Below are 12,922 nucleotides of genomic sequence, written 5' to 3'. Positions count from 1 at the left end.
TAGAGAGGCGCAACATCGACATGAGAGGAAAGAGAAAGAAGAGAACACCGAAAAGAAAAGAAAATATGTGGACAATAAGGAAAAGTTAGAGGAGAGAGAGAAATTTAAAAATTTATATAGTTTTTTATAATATATATTATACAGGAAAAATGGTGAAATTCCAAGCTAGTGGAATACCCACCCACACTCTGCCCGCATGGGCTTTTTTTTTTTTTTTGTCTAGCACCCGCACTTGAGATGGGAGGGTTGCCTACCCATCCTCTAGTGGAACAGGTGGATTGGGTGGACATGTCGAGTTATAGGAGTCCGTTCACATGATTGGGCGGACAGGCCGAGTTATTTGAGTCCGTTGTCCAACCCTACTTCACACTTAATTGATGTGATTGTCTATTTAAGAAAATAAAATCTTCTGTAGAACAATAGAAGCTTCCAACCAATGCCATGTCAACCGGTATGACGTGAGTGATAAAATAGAAAGGAAGTGCAACATGATTCATATTTGAGAATCGCTTCTAAGCGGTCAATCCACTTTTTCCCAAATAACAGCCCTCCACTCACATGACGCCACCTCATATATTATACCAAATTCAATATACACTCGTTCACATGAGAGATTGGTAGAAAGCCACCCAACAAAGAAGATCTTCGTCCCTCCCTCTCTCTCATAACTTATTTCCCCGAAAATTTCAGAGACCCCACTTACATATATAACGCCTGTAGATATACATCCATAGATTGAGTTCAAGATCACAACTCTCTCTCCCCATATTTGTGTTCTAAAAATACATCACTGCTAATAAAGATTGTGTTTTGTTGACAAAGGGCATCACTTATGGCTACTACAAAGAGGTTACCTTCGGATTCTGGAGCCTTCGCAGACTGGGTAGCTACGTCCTCTTCAGCCACGAGTCACGCCACCTCAGATGAGTTCTCCCTTGGCTTCAATGCCGGACCTACCGCCGTAGGAACTAGCACCGGACCCACCTCTAGAATGTGGTCTACTGCGCCCTCCAGGCAAATCAATTACGGCCTCGCTTCCACGGAGATGGGCATGGTGGGCCTGCGTGACCTCTTTGTCGTCGCACCTGCCTCATCTTTCTACCACAACCACCACCACCACCACCATCAGTATAACCCCATCATGTCCAATCGTCATTCCATCAAAGGCTCCAACCCCGCCACTGAACTTGGAGCAGGCGTCGGCGTGGGCGTCATCCCTCTCCTCACTGCTACTCCTTGCCTCACGCCATCAAACATTGGTGTTGACGATGAGAACAATATGCTGAGTAATAGGAACAGGGGTGGTAAAGGAATTCAACTCTGGCAGAATAATCAACATACTCAACATGGGCATTATTTCAAGAAACCCGCGATTCTTGATCATGGTGGTTCTGGGAATCTGGTACAATAAAAAATACAAACCTTATTAGGAAAAATCAGAGTGGGTGCGAAATAGCAAAGGGGAGGTTCCGTGCAGTGCATCTACAAGATTATTGTGGTAGACAGCCTACATGTCAGTGCATTATTGGTGGGCTATTATTTGGGTAACATCAGCCCGACCGATCTGTAGGATTTCTCTTCATATTTTTCAATATTTCCATTACTAATCTTAAAAAAAATATCATTTCACTCCCATCTATGACTGATAATGATGATCCTAAAGGGAAAAACAAAATTTATTATTTTTTTAAGGACTAGAGAATGAACGTTGTTTTAGAAGATAAGCTTATTTGGAATGGGACTTCTCAAGGCACTTTTTCAGTCAAGAGTGCATACCATTTACATAAGGAATTAATAGATATGGATAATGGACAGACTTCAAGTAGCTCTCAACACAATCAGTTATGGTCAAAGCTATGGAAATTGAAAGTTCCTCCTATAGACAAAATTTTTCTATGGAGGGCCTGCAATGAGGCTTTACCAACCAACTTCAATCTGCACAAGAAGAAAATTCTTGAGAAACCTTGTTGCCCTATCTGCTTACAAGAAGAAGAAACAGTCATACATGCCTTATGGACATGCCCTGCTACACAAGATGTCTGGCATCAATGTTCAAGACAGATTCAAAAAAGCTCATCCAGCTTTAACTCCCTCAAGGATCTATTTCTTGAACTAGATTCAGTTGGGGGTTGGGAGCTTGTGGAGGAGTTAGCAGTGGTTAGCAAGCACATTTGGTTGAGAATTAATGCTTATGTTTTCCAAAAAGAATTTAAGGGCCCAAATTCAGTTGCTGAGCATGGCAAGTCTATTCTAAAGGACTTGTTGGATATGCACTCACAGGATTTTGTTAAGTCTCGACAGCAACATCAGACAAGCTCAACTTGGCTTCCCCCACCTCCTCAGGTTTTTAAAATTAATTGGGATGCAGCAATTAACAAGTCCAGATGCAAAATTGGTATTGGTCTGATTATAAGAGATTGGAATGGGTTGGTGTCGGCAACACAAGACAAATCAGGTCACTCTATCCTGATCCTTTTCTAGCTGAATCTGTTGAGGCTATGGAAGCTGTTGTTTTGGTTCTCACCTAGGACTTAAAAGGATAATACTAGAAGGGGATTCACTCCTAGTTACTCAAGCTATTAACGGCAAAGTAGAGAACTGGTCTGCAGTTGGTATGATCATTGATGATATTAAGGGTCAGTTAACTGTTTATGACTCATGGTCAATCTTACACATTCAAAGAGAGGAGGGTAATAAGGCAGCTCATGTGCTTGCCAAGAATGCTCTCTTGTCTTCTACATCATTTATTGATGTAGGCAGTATTCCCTCTTGTATTCTTGATTACATTTGATGAATGTTATAATGAAGAAGTTCATTTTCATAAATTAAAAAAAAAAAAAAAAAGGATTGGAGGTGCTCACTGCTCACATGATTGTCACCATCCTTCAGCATCCTCCAATATATATTCAAGTTACCAATACTTTTTGGAGATGTGATTTCCATCTCATCCCATCCCTATTCTAAATGCGCCCTTGAATGCGTAACGGAAATTCAGACTAAGCGCAAGCTTATGCCTACAAGGTTTTTGTAGAAATAAGCAAGAGCTTAATTGGATTATCTTGTGCAGTGGCGGAATCAACAATTTTTTTTTTTTTTGAGGGGGGGGGGGGGGGGAATTTTCTAATTTGTGACACATTAAGATTAAAAAACCATAAAAACGTTACTATATATAAAATTAGATCTCGATAATTTGCAATATACAAGTAGAAATAAAATTCTAAAAACACAACGTCTTAATATATGTTTCAGATTTTTTACAGCAATGTTTTATGAAATAATATTCATCTATTATTATTTTTATAATGAAATATTTAAAATTTATTTGCTTCATAAAAACTACCGAGTGATCTTTTAGAATGTTATTTTTCATTCTAGTATGCAAACTAGTTTATTAAGTTTCATATAAACTCTAGATATTTTCGTATCACATTAAGCATATAATACTATAATTGAGACCTTAAATAAATTTTTTCTTGCTCAATGAAATTTAGAGGATAAAACCTCTCATCTATTTTTCATATCGATCACCAACTTTAAATAATTTTTCTTATATTTTTATTTTGGATTCTATTAAGAAGTCTGATATTGTATAACAAAAAACTTTAGGATCCATATTAATAAGTTTATTATTTTTCCTAAACTTAGTTTTGATTTAATTTTGGTAAGACCACATTCTTGAATATAAATAATATATAAAAATTATACAAAACTCTAGAACTATAGGAAAAAAATGGAGAGACATTCCTAGGTATATTGGAGTTTTATAAAATCTTGTTAAGCATATATAAATTTTTTGGAAGGGACATTTTTTATATTTATAAATTATTAATAAAAAATAGGACATATTTTTAATTATGTATGTTCTATATATTGACTTGAAAATAGAAGAACTAATCGTATTAATATATATATATATATATATACACACTATTGTAAATGTCCATTGTCGTACGACTCGTACCATTACGTTAATCGAAACCTACCTAGAATTGCCAATACGGCAAGCCTCCAAGCCTCCAACAATATGTAATTTTGCTTCTTCGTAGATGAAACGTACTTTTACTGTGGGTGGAGGGACAGAGCATTGTCCTCGACAAACCAGCCAAACACAAAAATTATTCCCTTATTCGATGAACAAGAAAAAAGGAGTCAGCCGTGGCAGTGCAGGCCCACCACGTTGTTGCAGAACAAAATCACGTGACACAAAACAGAAAAAAAAAATCTAAATGTCTAGTATAATATAGATTACGACGAGTAATGCTATATACAATCATGAAGTATATAAATATCAAAATTTATTATTAAAAAATTAATTTTTTTAATGTAAATTTTAAATTTTTTTTTTTAAATAATTATACGATTATTGCATAATCATGATTATAAGTATCATTTATCAGATCATGATATTTTCGAATACTTGGTACGAGGGTTCTGGTGTTCCACATGTCACTGCTTGACATGGGGTTTGCTCATTTTCTATGAACCCACAAATCAAATTAGCATCTTCTATGCAGAACATAAGGCTCACTGCATAGTCTTGTTTAGTTGCTATATATTAACTGTCAATATAGATGCTCAGCCCCCAGTAATCTCGCTTTGTTCAGCTGCAACAATGTCATCTCTCTCTCTGTTCTTCTATCACCTCAAAACCATAACCCTGGTTTTGTTCACTCTAATGCTGCTTGAAATTATAGTTCTCATACGGTCTGTCATGGGATTAAGCCCCAAGTCCGACAAAAGCCTAATCACCACCAACCAATACCTCAAACTCATCGAGGAAAAGAATCCCACGACTCGTTACAGTAGAAGATTGAGGACGGATCAGCCTCAGCCGGCTGAGTGTGCAGTGTGTTTGTCCGAATTCAAGGAAGAGGAAGAAATTAGGAGGCTGCAATGTGTGCACACTTTCCACAAGGATTGCCTGGATAGGTGGCTGCAGCAATGTTCTGCAACTTGCCCACTTTGCAGGACCAAGGTTTTGCCGGATGAGGTTGTGGCTAGTTATCACAGGATGCAAGATCAGGTGGAGTATGATGGGAGTGATGAGGAGGTGATTCTCTTGTTGTCTGCATTACATGGCACTAGTTTTAGTAGATTTTTCTGAATTCTCTTCAGTCTTCAAGAGTATAGAGGTCCTGATCAGTTTTGAACATAGAAGCATGTATGTAGGTTCTTGTTTTGTTTCAATGTGAAAAGAGGAAAAACAAAAAAGAGTTTAAATTTCATACTGCTTCGGATTAATGTATGCATACATAACTTTATTGAAAACGTAAGGAGATGAATTTCCCAGCTTACTCCTTATTGCTTGACATTTCAATGCTTGTAATTGACTTTTGGCTTTGATGAAATGCCGAGTTTGAAAATTATATTGACAGATATCATGTATATGGGATCAAAACTCGGTTGAATTGTAAGAGAGGCTTAATATTGGTTTAGTTTCTGCAATGGCTTGAAATCAGTGTTAAATTTAGGAACTTGGTAAATCTACAAAGCCTTTTACAGCACGTAAATATGGTTTCCAAATGGTAGAGCTACAACTGAAACATCTTCCCAAGTAGATCTAGTGTTGGTGATCTAATTTATGAACATGAGCTGCATATAAATAATAGTGGTGACCTACCAGAAGTAACTGCGCCCCCATTTTTCAACTATCCCCTCTTCTTCATTATTTTAGATTGGTAGGTAGAGAGGGTGGAGAATTTGATGCATTGGATATATATTAAAAACTTGGTAAAATGAAATTCCGTGTATTTCCCAGATGTTCAACTGATTTAAATGAAGACTTTCCTCATCAAATCCAAAAGCCAATTATAAGCATTGAAAGCTTGAGTAATAAGAACAAGCAAGAAGGGAAATTCATCCCATTAAAGAAAACTCGAAAATAAAAAAACCAAAAGAAAAAATTTCCCATTCTGCACAATGTTTTTCAGTAAAAGATTAGTTATGTCTTCAACAACCATCCTTAAGATGTGGAAAATAACCTCAATGAGGCAATATATGAAGGCAGTATGTATGAATGGTCCACCCAACCTCTCCCACTGGATCGCATGTTCAGTAGCTGAAAACACTCGGCCTCTTATGAATTCAATGGGTGGATTTGCATGTTCACACAAATAACATGATGTAGGACTAGAAAAACAAACAATAATAACATAATTTAGAGACAGACTGGCTCTGTGATAAGGTAGATCAGGGCTTAATAGGCTCCTTCGAGTCTTTTCCGCCTTAATCGACTAATTTTAGCAGTCGTTGAGGAAATGCAAGAAGCAGTACTCTTCATTCAGTTGTATGCATAGCTGTGAAATGATTTGTGAAGTAAGTTTCTGAGTTTCTTTTTTTAATTACTAATACTTAGATGCACTGAATATCAAGCATGGTATAAAAAAAAAAAAAAAAGGAACAAAGTGCTTCAATAATAATAATGAAGTCAATACAAGAAAACCGAAATAAGAGAAAAGAATGAAAAGGAAGGGCAAATGAGACCACAGAAATATTATTCCTTTCCCATGACTTTTTTAGCTTTGTGGTTGCCTTCAATACCAAGAAAAATGTCACTTTTACAGATGTTATCTGTACAGTTTGGGGTATAGTTCATGAGATGAACTACAAAGTTTTTGTAGCATCTAACAAGATTAGACATTGCACACTGGTTTGGCTGGAATGGTGCAATCAAAGAATATCTTCAGTACTCCATCTTTGTAGGCAAATGCAAGTATGATCTTTATTTTATTTTTGGATTGGTATGAAAGATAGCTTAGATTCTACAGGACCTGGACCCATGCCAGAGAGATTGGGTTTGTATCTAAGGAGTTTGGATCAGCAAGATCAAAACTTGAATTCCTTGGAAACTCATGGAAGTAACAGATTTGGAGGCTAAGAGTTGGTAGTAATAATATTAGTAGGTGATGTGATTGGGATTAAAAAAAAACAGGGAGAGAGAGAGAGAAGAAAAGGAATAAGATAGTAGGTGAGGTAGGGTGGTAGGGAAGGATGGATGTGGTTAGGGAGTGAATGTGAAGAAAGCTACTGGTGAATGGGGGAATTGATGATGAAAAAAAGAATAAAAGAATAAACTAACTATTCAACTACCTTTTGGATTAGATGAGAAAAAGAAGAGAGTTTTTTTTTTTTTTTTTTTTTTTAATTTTGAAGAAACCAGAAATGTTCAAATGAAGCCTTTTGAGGGAGGAAGAGTGAGCAGCTAATTGGATATTGTTTTTAGATATTGAGATAAAAGGGAGAAGAAAAGGTTCAAACTCTTACATAAATTTTAGAGAAATTTTGAGAATACGTGGAAATTGTAATTTTTTTTTTTTTTTTTGGGATATATTGTTTATTGAGTTTTGAGAAAGATGATAAACAAATATGAATAAAGTTTATTTTGAAAATAAGTTTGAGTTAAAAAGTTGTTTGAATATAATGTTTTAAAAGTAGAAAACTATTCTCATCAATCACTGTTCACCATCCTACACCCTACACCCTACACTCTATGAAAAAGCTATAGGTATGAGATGTGGAAATGAATAATAACTTATGCACAACTTTCCTCTTAAAAAGTATTATGTTCTTAGAGTTTATAAGAATTGTATTGATTAGGGTAATGATTTTGTGAAATTTTGAAAGAAATTTCTTGATTTAGATTTTAAATGTTTTTTTTCAAAAAAAAAATTGAAATTTTTTTTAGATATTTTGTCTAACGTACCAAACAATATAGACATTGATGTCAAAAGTTCAAGAATAGGGAGTTAGGGGCCTAACAAAAGTAGACATTATAAATGCTTCGGAAGTGCCGAACTGTAGATATTATGTGTCCGATGTGTCACGGGTGCCATCACAAAAATCACATTGGTGGGGTATTTTAAAAAGAGATATTTGATGGCTTCTTATCCAAAAAATAATAATAATAATAAATAAATAAAGAGATATTTGCGACTTGTGTATTAATGTGAAAATTTCGTGCATTATTTTTAAATAAGTTAAGTAAATTTAGAATTTACATAAAAAAAAAATTATTCTTTTTAATAATAGATTTTATTTTTTTAAAAATAAATGTGTAAAACTTACCCACGTTAAGATTATATCTAATATTATTCTTTTTAAAATGTTATAATCAAGATGACAAATACCTTTGACATTTTCCTTTGATATATTTGATTAAAGTTATGCTATTTATTACATTCCCGTTAACATCCATTCTTATCTTTTAAAACGACAACTTTAAAAAACAATTAATAATATCATTTAGTATTTTCGTTTGGTCAAACATAAAAACAATATCAAAAGGAAGATTATTGTTCAAGAGGGAAGATATTTATAATTATGAATTATATAAGAATTGTGTATCGCTTTAAAAAAAATATAAGATTTATATAAAAAAATTAATTTTTTAATAATAAATCTTATTATTTATTAAAATAATTATATAATATTTACGTATTATATATAAAATTACTTATTATTTAATTTCTTAAATTGTTTGTCTCCTTAAACCATGTTAGTTTCCTCGATAGGTGTTTTTCTCACAATCAGCACGTTTTTCTCGCTTTCATGATTCATCATAAGAAGTTCAACAAAAGGAGTCGCTATTGATACTCTGACCCATAAGTTCAACCAAGCACTAAAGAGATTAAGGTTGGGTTTGGTTTGGTTTCGTAAATTTTTAAACTTATTACATTACATCTCAATTTATTATTTTAATTTTTAAATATTAATTTTTAATTTTTAATTTTTTTTATATAATTAATCATTATCTAATCATTACAATTTTCTTAAATTTTAAATTAAAATATAAAAAATAATTAGACTTTTTTAAATTCCAAAATTTAGAAAAAATATATATTCAAAAATTATATTATAAACCAAACGAGACCGCAAAAATTTGTCGTCAAACTATAAGTAGTTAACTTATCATCCAACAAGCTCCTGAGCAAGATTGAATGTGAAAATGTCAGTAGGCCGCATGCTAAACAAGAAAATAAATTTTATTTTTAATTATAAATTGTCACAGTACTAATCTAGGCCATTCAAAATTGTAAGATTGAGGTACCTTCTCCATACTCATATATATAAACACAGTTACTGGAAATTTCCAATACAAGCTTCTCAATCTAAGGTAGATCTTTTGTACAAGCCCATTAATTTTTGTGTCTCTATCTCCTCGGTGGCAATATGTAATATGATCTAAGAACTCAATACGAATACGATACGAAATTAGTGGATTTAGATTTGATATTAATGGGTTCGGATAAAAACAGGTTGACCCGTTAAAGCACGATTTACAAACGAGTCAATAACGGGTCAACATGTTTAACAGAAATCAATCCGTTTTAACCCATTTAGAATTTATTTCAAAATTAAAATTTTATTTTTGTTAAGTTGTAATATTGATATTTTTCATTATGCTTATGTTTTTATTGTAATTTTAGACCTATATTCATATTTGTTATTGTATAGTTTGTAATATTGGTTTTATTATATGTTAAAAATTGAAAAATATTGATATATATTTTTTAAGATATTGTAGTTATTAATAAATATAAATTTTAACTTTTATATGAAATTATGTTAATCAAGTCAAATGAGTTTTGCGTTTAATTCAACCCATTTAGATAAAACAAACGGATTTAAATTAGTCGTGTCATGTTAACATATTTTTAATTAATTATTAAACGGATCAAAACGAGTAACACAATAAGACCCGTTATATAAGTGGGTTGGATTAAGATTTGGATGTTAGACACGTTTAATTTAACGGATTGGACTCGTTTTAATTTATATAGTCAAATATTCATGACTTGACACGATACGAATATAATCCAAAAACACGATTTTTCATCCCTAAATTCTCCCCCCTTACATGGTTGATACGTGGAAAATCTTCTAGGGCTTTACTTTATATGTTACCCATTTTCATATTTATTGAATATCGCTTTCCAAATGTTAATATTTTAGAAAAATTCTTCTCAACATCTTCATACCACACATCAAATTTTATTTTTTATTTTATTTTATTTTCTTACCAAATATATAATATATAGATGACGAATAAAATAATTTAATTAATTTAAAAGGAATAAAATTAAAAAATTAAAATAAATATTACGTATAATGTGAGTGGATGATTAATAATAAAGCTCAATACTTTAACTTAGAGATGAACCAAAGGCGCAAATCATGGTGTTTAAAGTCTACATAGAAAGAATCTTTTAATGTCTTGGAGATAAATGCATACATCCATTGATATATGTGTATGTATAGTTATCAATTTAATCAAACACTTGAAAGATGAGCCATGCTGAGTCAAGAAAAGTTCCACTTTGTTAAAAAAAAAGAAAAAGAAAGAGACCACATTTTATAAAAAAGATAGAAATATTATATTAATAAAAAAAATTTATAAAAAAAAATTTATAAACTGATATATTTTTATATGATTCGTTAGATTTTTTTATAATAAAAATAATTTTATAATATGAAGTATCATATCAAACCATATATATTATCAAGATGTGTTAGTTTGTGAGTTGACTATTAAGAATATTTTCCTATCTAAATAATCTCTAAAAAGAATGGATACCTTAAGAGATGTTTGACGAATGAGATAGATGAAAATATATAAATAATTATAAAATAGTTTGTAAATAATAATAAAATATTTTGACTTATGATTCTTTATTAAATTTTAAAAAATGAGTGAAAAAAAATTAAATTAAAATATTATAAAATTAAAATATTATTATAATATAATTTTTATTTAAAAATTTAAAAAAATTAAATTATTTTTTACATTTTATTTAAAAGTTTAAAAAAATTATAATAATTAGATAAAAAGAAATTAAATATTTAAAATTAAAAAATTTTATCTTTTCGATAATACGAGATAGGATGGGATGAAACCCGTGATCCTGAAGACGAACTTTGTTCTTTCAGGAAATGAACCAAATCAGACAATATTCCTCACCTTATCCACTCTGTGAATGTATCCAAACTAATATGTCCTAAAAAAATTCAAAATTGTTTTCATTTTTGTCAGAAATGAGAAGCAACACACAAAGAAAGAACGGAGAATAAGGGCCAGAATATGTTCTCAAGATGTTACAATCGTTTCCTTGTGCAACAGGATTGGAAACTGTATTTCGATCTGCACGTTTCATAATTACCTTCATCCAAAGGCGTTTTCTTCGGTTCTAGACAGACTCAAATATATCTTCTGCACAAAACTAAATCACTTATGAAACGGATTGGAATTTAAACTTTATTCTTCGGTTAAAAGATAAGAAATGCTGATTCCAATCAGATTTCTGGATTTTTAACTCTTACATATTTTTCAGACAACTTTCTACGGTAAGAAATGCTGGTTCCAACAAGCCATTGTTGGACTTAAATTCTAAGACAACGATCGATCTACAAATACATGAAGGGAAATAAAGAAATTGGAAATCATGTACATGAGCTCTTTGCGGAAAGACTTGAAAAAAAAAAAAAAACTTAAGCAGAGAAGAAGCCAGTAGTAGCAGCCATACTAATCTGGCTTCTGGGCTCCCGAACCCAGTACTTGACCAGCTCAATTTTCTCGGATCCAATCTTCACCTGGAGCCTCTGAGCCAGGGCTGAAGCAGAAGAAACCAGGTCAACCCCAAACCCTGCTTCACCACCACCAGCAACCTTTCCTGCATCCCTGACCCTCCTCTCATACTCCTCCGCAACCAAAATAGCAATATCTGCCATCTCTCTCTCTGATTTCGAGAAGCTTTCTTCGAGTGTACTCTGCTTTTTGAAAAACTTGATGGAGAGAGAGATGAAGGGGCGGAAGAATTTAAAGGACAAGGCAGGAGAGTAGGAAGTGGAAGCGTGACAGTTTTTGGATAAGCTTGTACAGCTCCTGGGCATTGTTTTATTATTATTATTACGATCATGCAACCCGCGCATTACGCCTGTTGTTAGGTATGTTGTGTACGAAGAAAGAGAGATTGCTTCGTTTGGTCACAAATTCTATCTCAATTTTTATTATTATAATTTTTTTAAATTTTAATATAAAATATAATAAATAATTTTATTTAAATTTTAAAATAATAATAATATTAAAAAAATAATATTTTACCATCTCTATTAAATTTAATTTAACATCAAAATATAATTTAAAGACTGACCAAATCTCATAGTAAAATAATTTAAATTAATTTATAATACGGTTTATTTAATAAAATAATACAAATATTAAATTAATACTTTTAGATAGAATTTTAAATTGGTTTATATTTTTATATATAAAAAAATCAAATTTATAAATTATAATATTTTATAATAAAATATTACTTAAATTTAATAAATAAAATATCTATTTTTATGAATATCACATCGAAATTATATATGTCGAGTCATCCTCGACTTTTATGTATAGTAATAGATTATTATTTGTTGGTGTAGTCGGTGACGTGGACGGCCCCGTCGAAAGCGAATGCGAACCCGCGGCTTGCAACTTTGCATAGCATCACGTTGTATTCATTTTATTGATGACACGCAACCTGTTTTTTTATAACCATTGTCGGAAGATAATATTTCTATAATTATTTAAATAAAACTATAATATTATTTAAATAAAAATATTATAGTTGTGTAAGAAGTTAGTGCAAAAAATTGTATTTATTAATTTCCTTTATTTAGATTATAATTGAAGCCTCGTTTGTTTTAGATTATAATTGAAGCCTAGTTTGTTTTTATAGATAAAATGAGATTAGATGAATTGAGATTAAATTTAAAAAGTTAAATAAAATATTGTTAGAATATATTTTTTAATATTATTTTTATTTTGAGATTTAAAAAAATTAAATTATTTATTTTATATTATATTGAGAGTTAAGAAAGTTGTAATGATTAAATAAGATGAGATGAGATTAAATGAAATATTTTTTAAAAATAAACTAGG

At 31.6% G+C, this 12,922-nt stretch overlaps 3 protein-coding genes across 3 annotated transcripts; 2 read left to right on the top strand and 1 right to left on the bottom strand.

The window, feature by feature from the left end:
* Nucleotides 1–832: 832 nt before the first annotated feature.
* LOC108980404 (protein LATERAL ROOT PRIMORDIUM 1-like) lies at nucleotides 833–1,411 on the top strand. Its single transcript, XM_018951314.1, has one exon. It carries the CDS (start codon nucleotides 833–835, stop codon nucleotides 1,409–1,411), a length of 579 nt encoding a protein of 192 aa, XP_018806859.1.
* A 3,108-nt stretch (nucleotides 1,412–4,519) lies between these two features.
* Nucleotides 4,520–5,430, top strand: LOC108980408 (E3 ubiquitin-protein ligase RHA2B-like). The gene has a single exon (XM_018951318.2). The coding sequence runs from the start codon at nucleotides 4,613–4,615 to the stop codon at nucleotides 5,102–5,104; it is 492 nt and encodes a 163-aa protein (XP_018806863.1). The 5' UTR covers nucleotides 4,520–4,612; the 3' UTR covers nucleotides 5,105–5,430.
* A 5,795-nt stretch (nucleotides 5,431–11,225) lies between these two features.
* LOC118349595 lies at nucleotides 11,226–11,864 on the bottom strand. Its single transcript, XM_035694876.1, has one exon. The coding sequence runs from the start codon at nucleotides 11,722–11,724 to the stop codon at nucleotides 11,485–11,487; it is 240 nt and encodes a 79-aa protein (XP_035550769.1). The 5' UTR covers nucleotides 11,725–11,864; the 3' UTR covers nucleotides 11,226–11,484.
* Nucleotides 11,865–12,922: the final 1,058 nt, after the last annotated feature.

The sequence above is a fragment of the Juglans regia genome, chromosome 10, assembly GCF_001411555.2.
Source record: "Juglans regia cultivar Chandler chromosome 10, Walnut 2.0, whole genome shotgun sequence".
NCBI lineage: Eukaryota > Viridiplantae > Streptophyta > Magnoliopsida > Fagales > Juglandaceae > Juglans > Juglans regia.
This window is presented reverse-complemented; position numbering and strand designations above follow the sequence as displayed.

Excerpts from the sequence above, each read along its gene's own strand:
- LOC108980404 (XM_018951314.1), top strand. The coding sequence starts at position 833 with ATGGCTACTACAAAGAGGTTACCTTCGGATTCTGGAGCCTTCGCAGAC.
- LOC108980408 (XM_018951318.2), top strand. The coding sequence starts at position 4,613 with ATGTCATCTCTCTCTCTGTTCTTCTATCACCTCAAAACCATAACCCTG.
- LOC118349595 (XM_035694876.1), bottom strand. The coding sequence starts at position 11,724 with ATGGCAGATATTGCTATTTTGGTTGCGGAGGAGTATGAGAGGAGGGTC.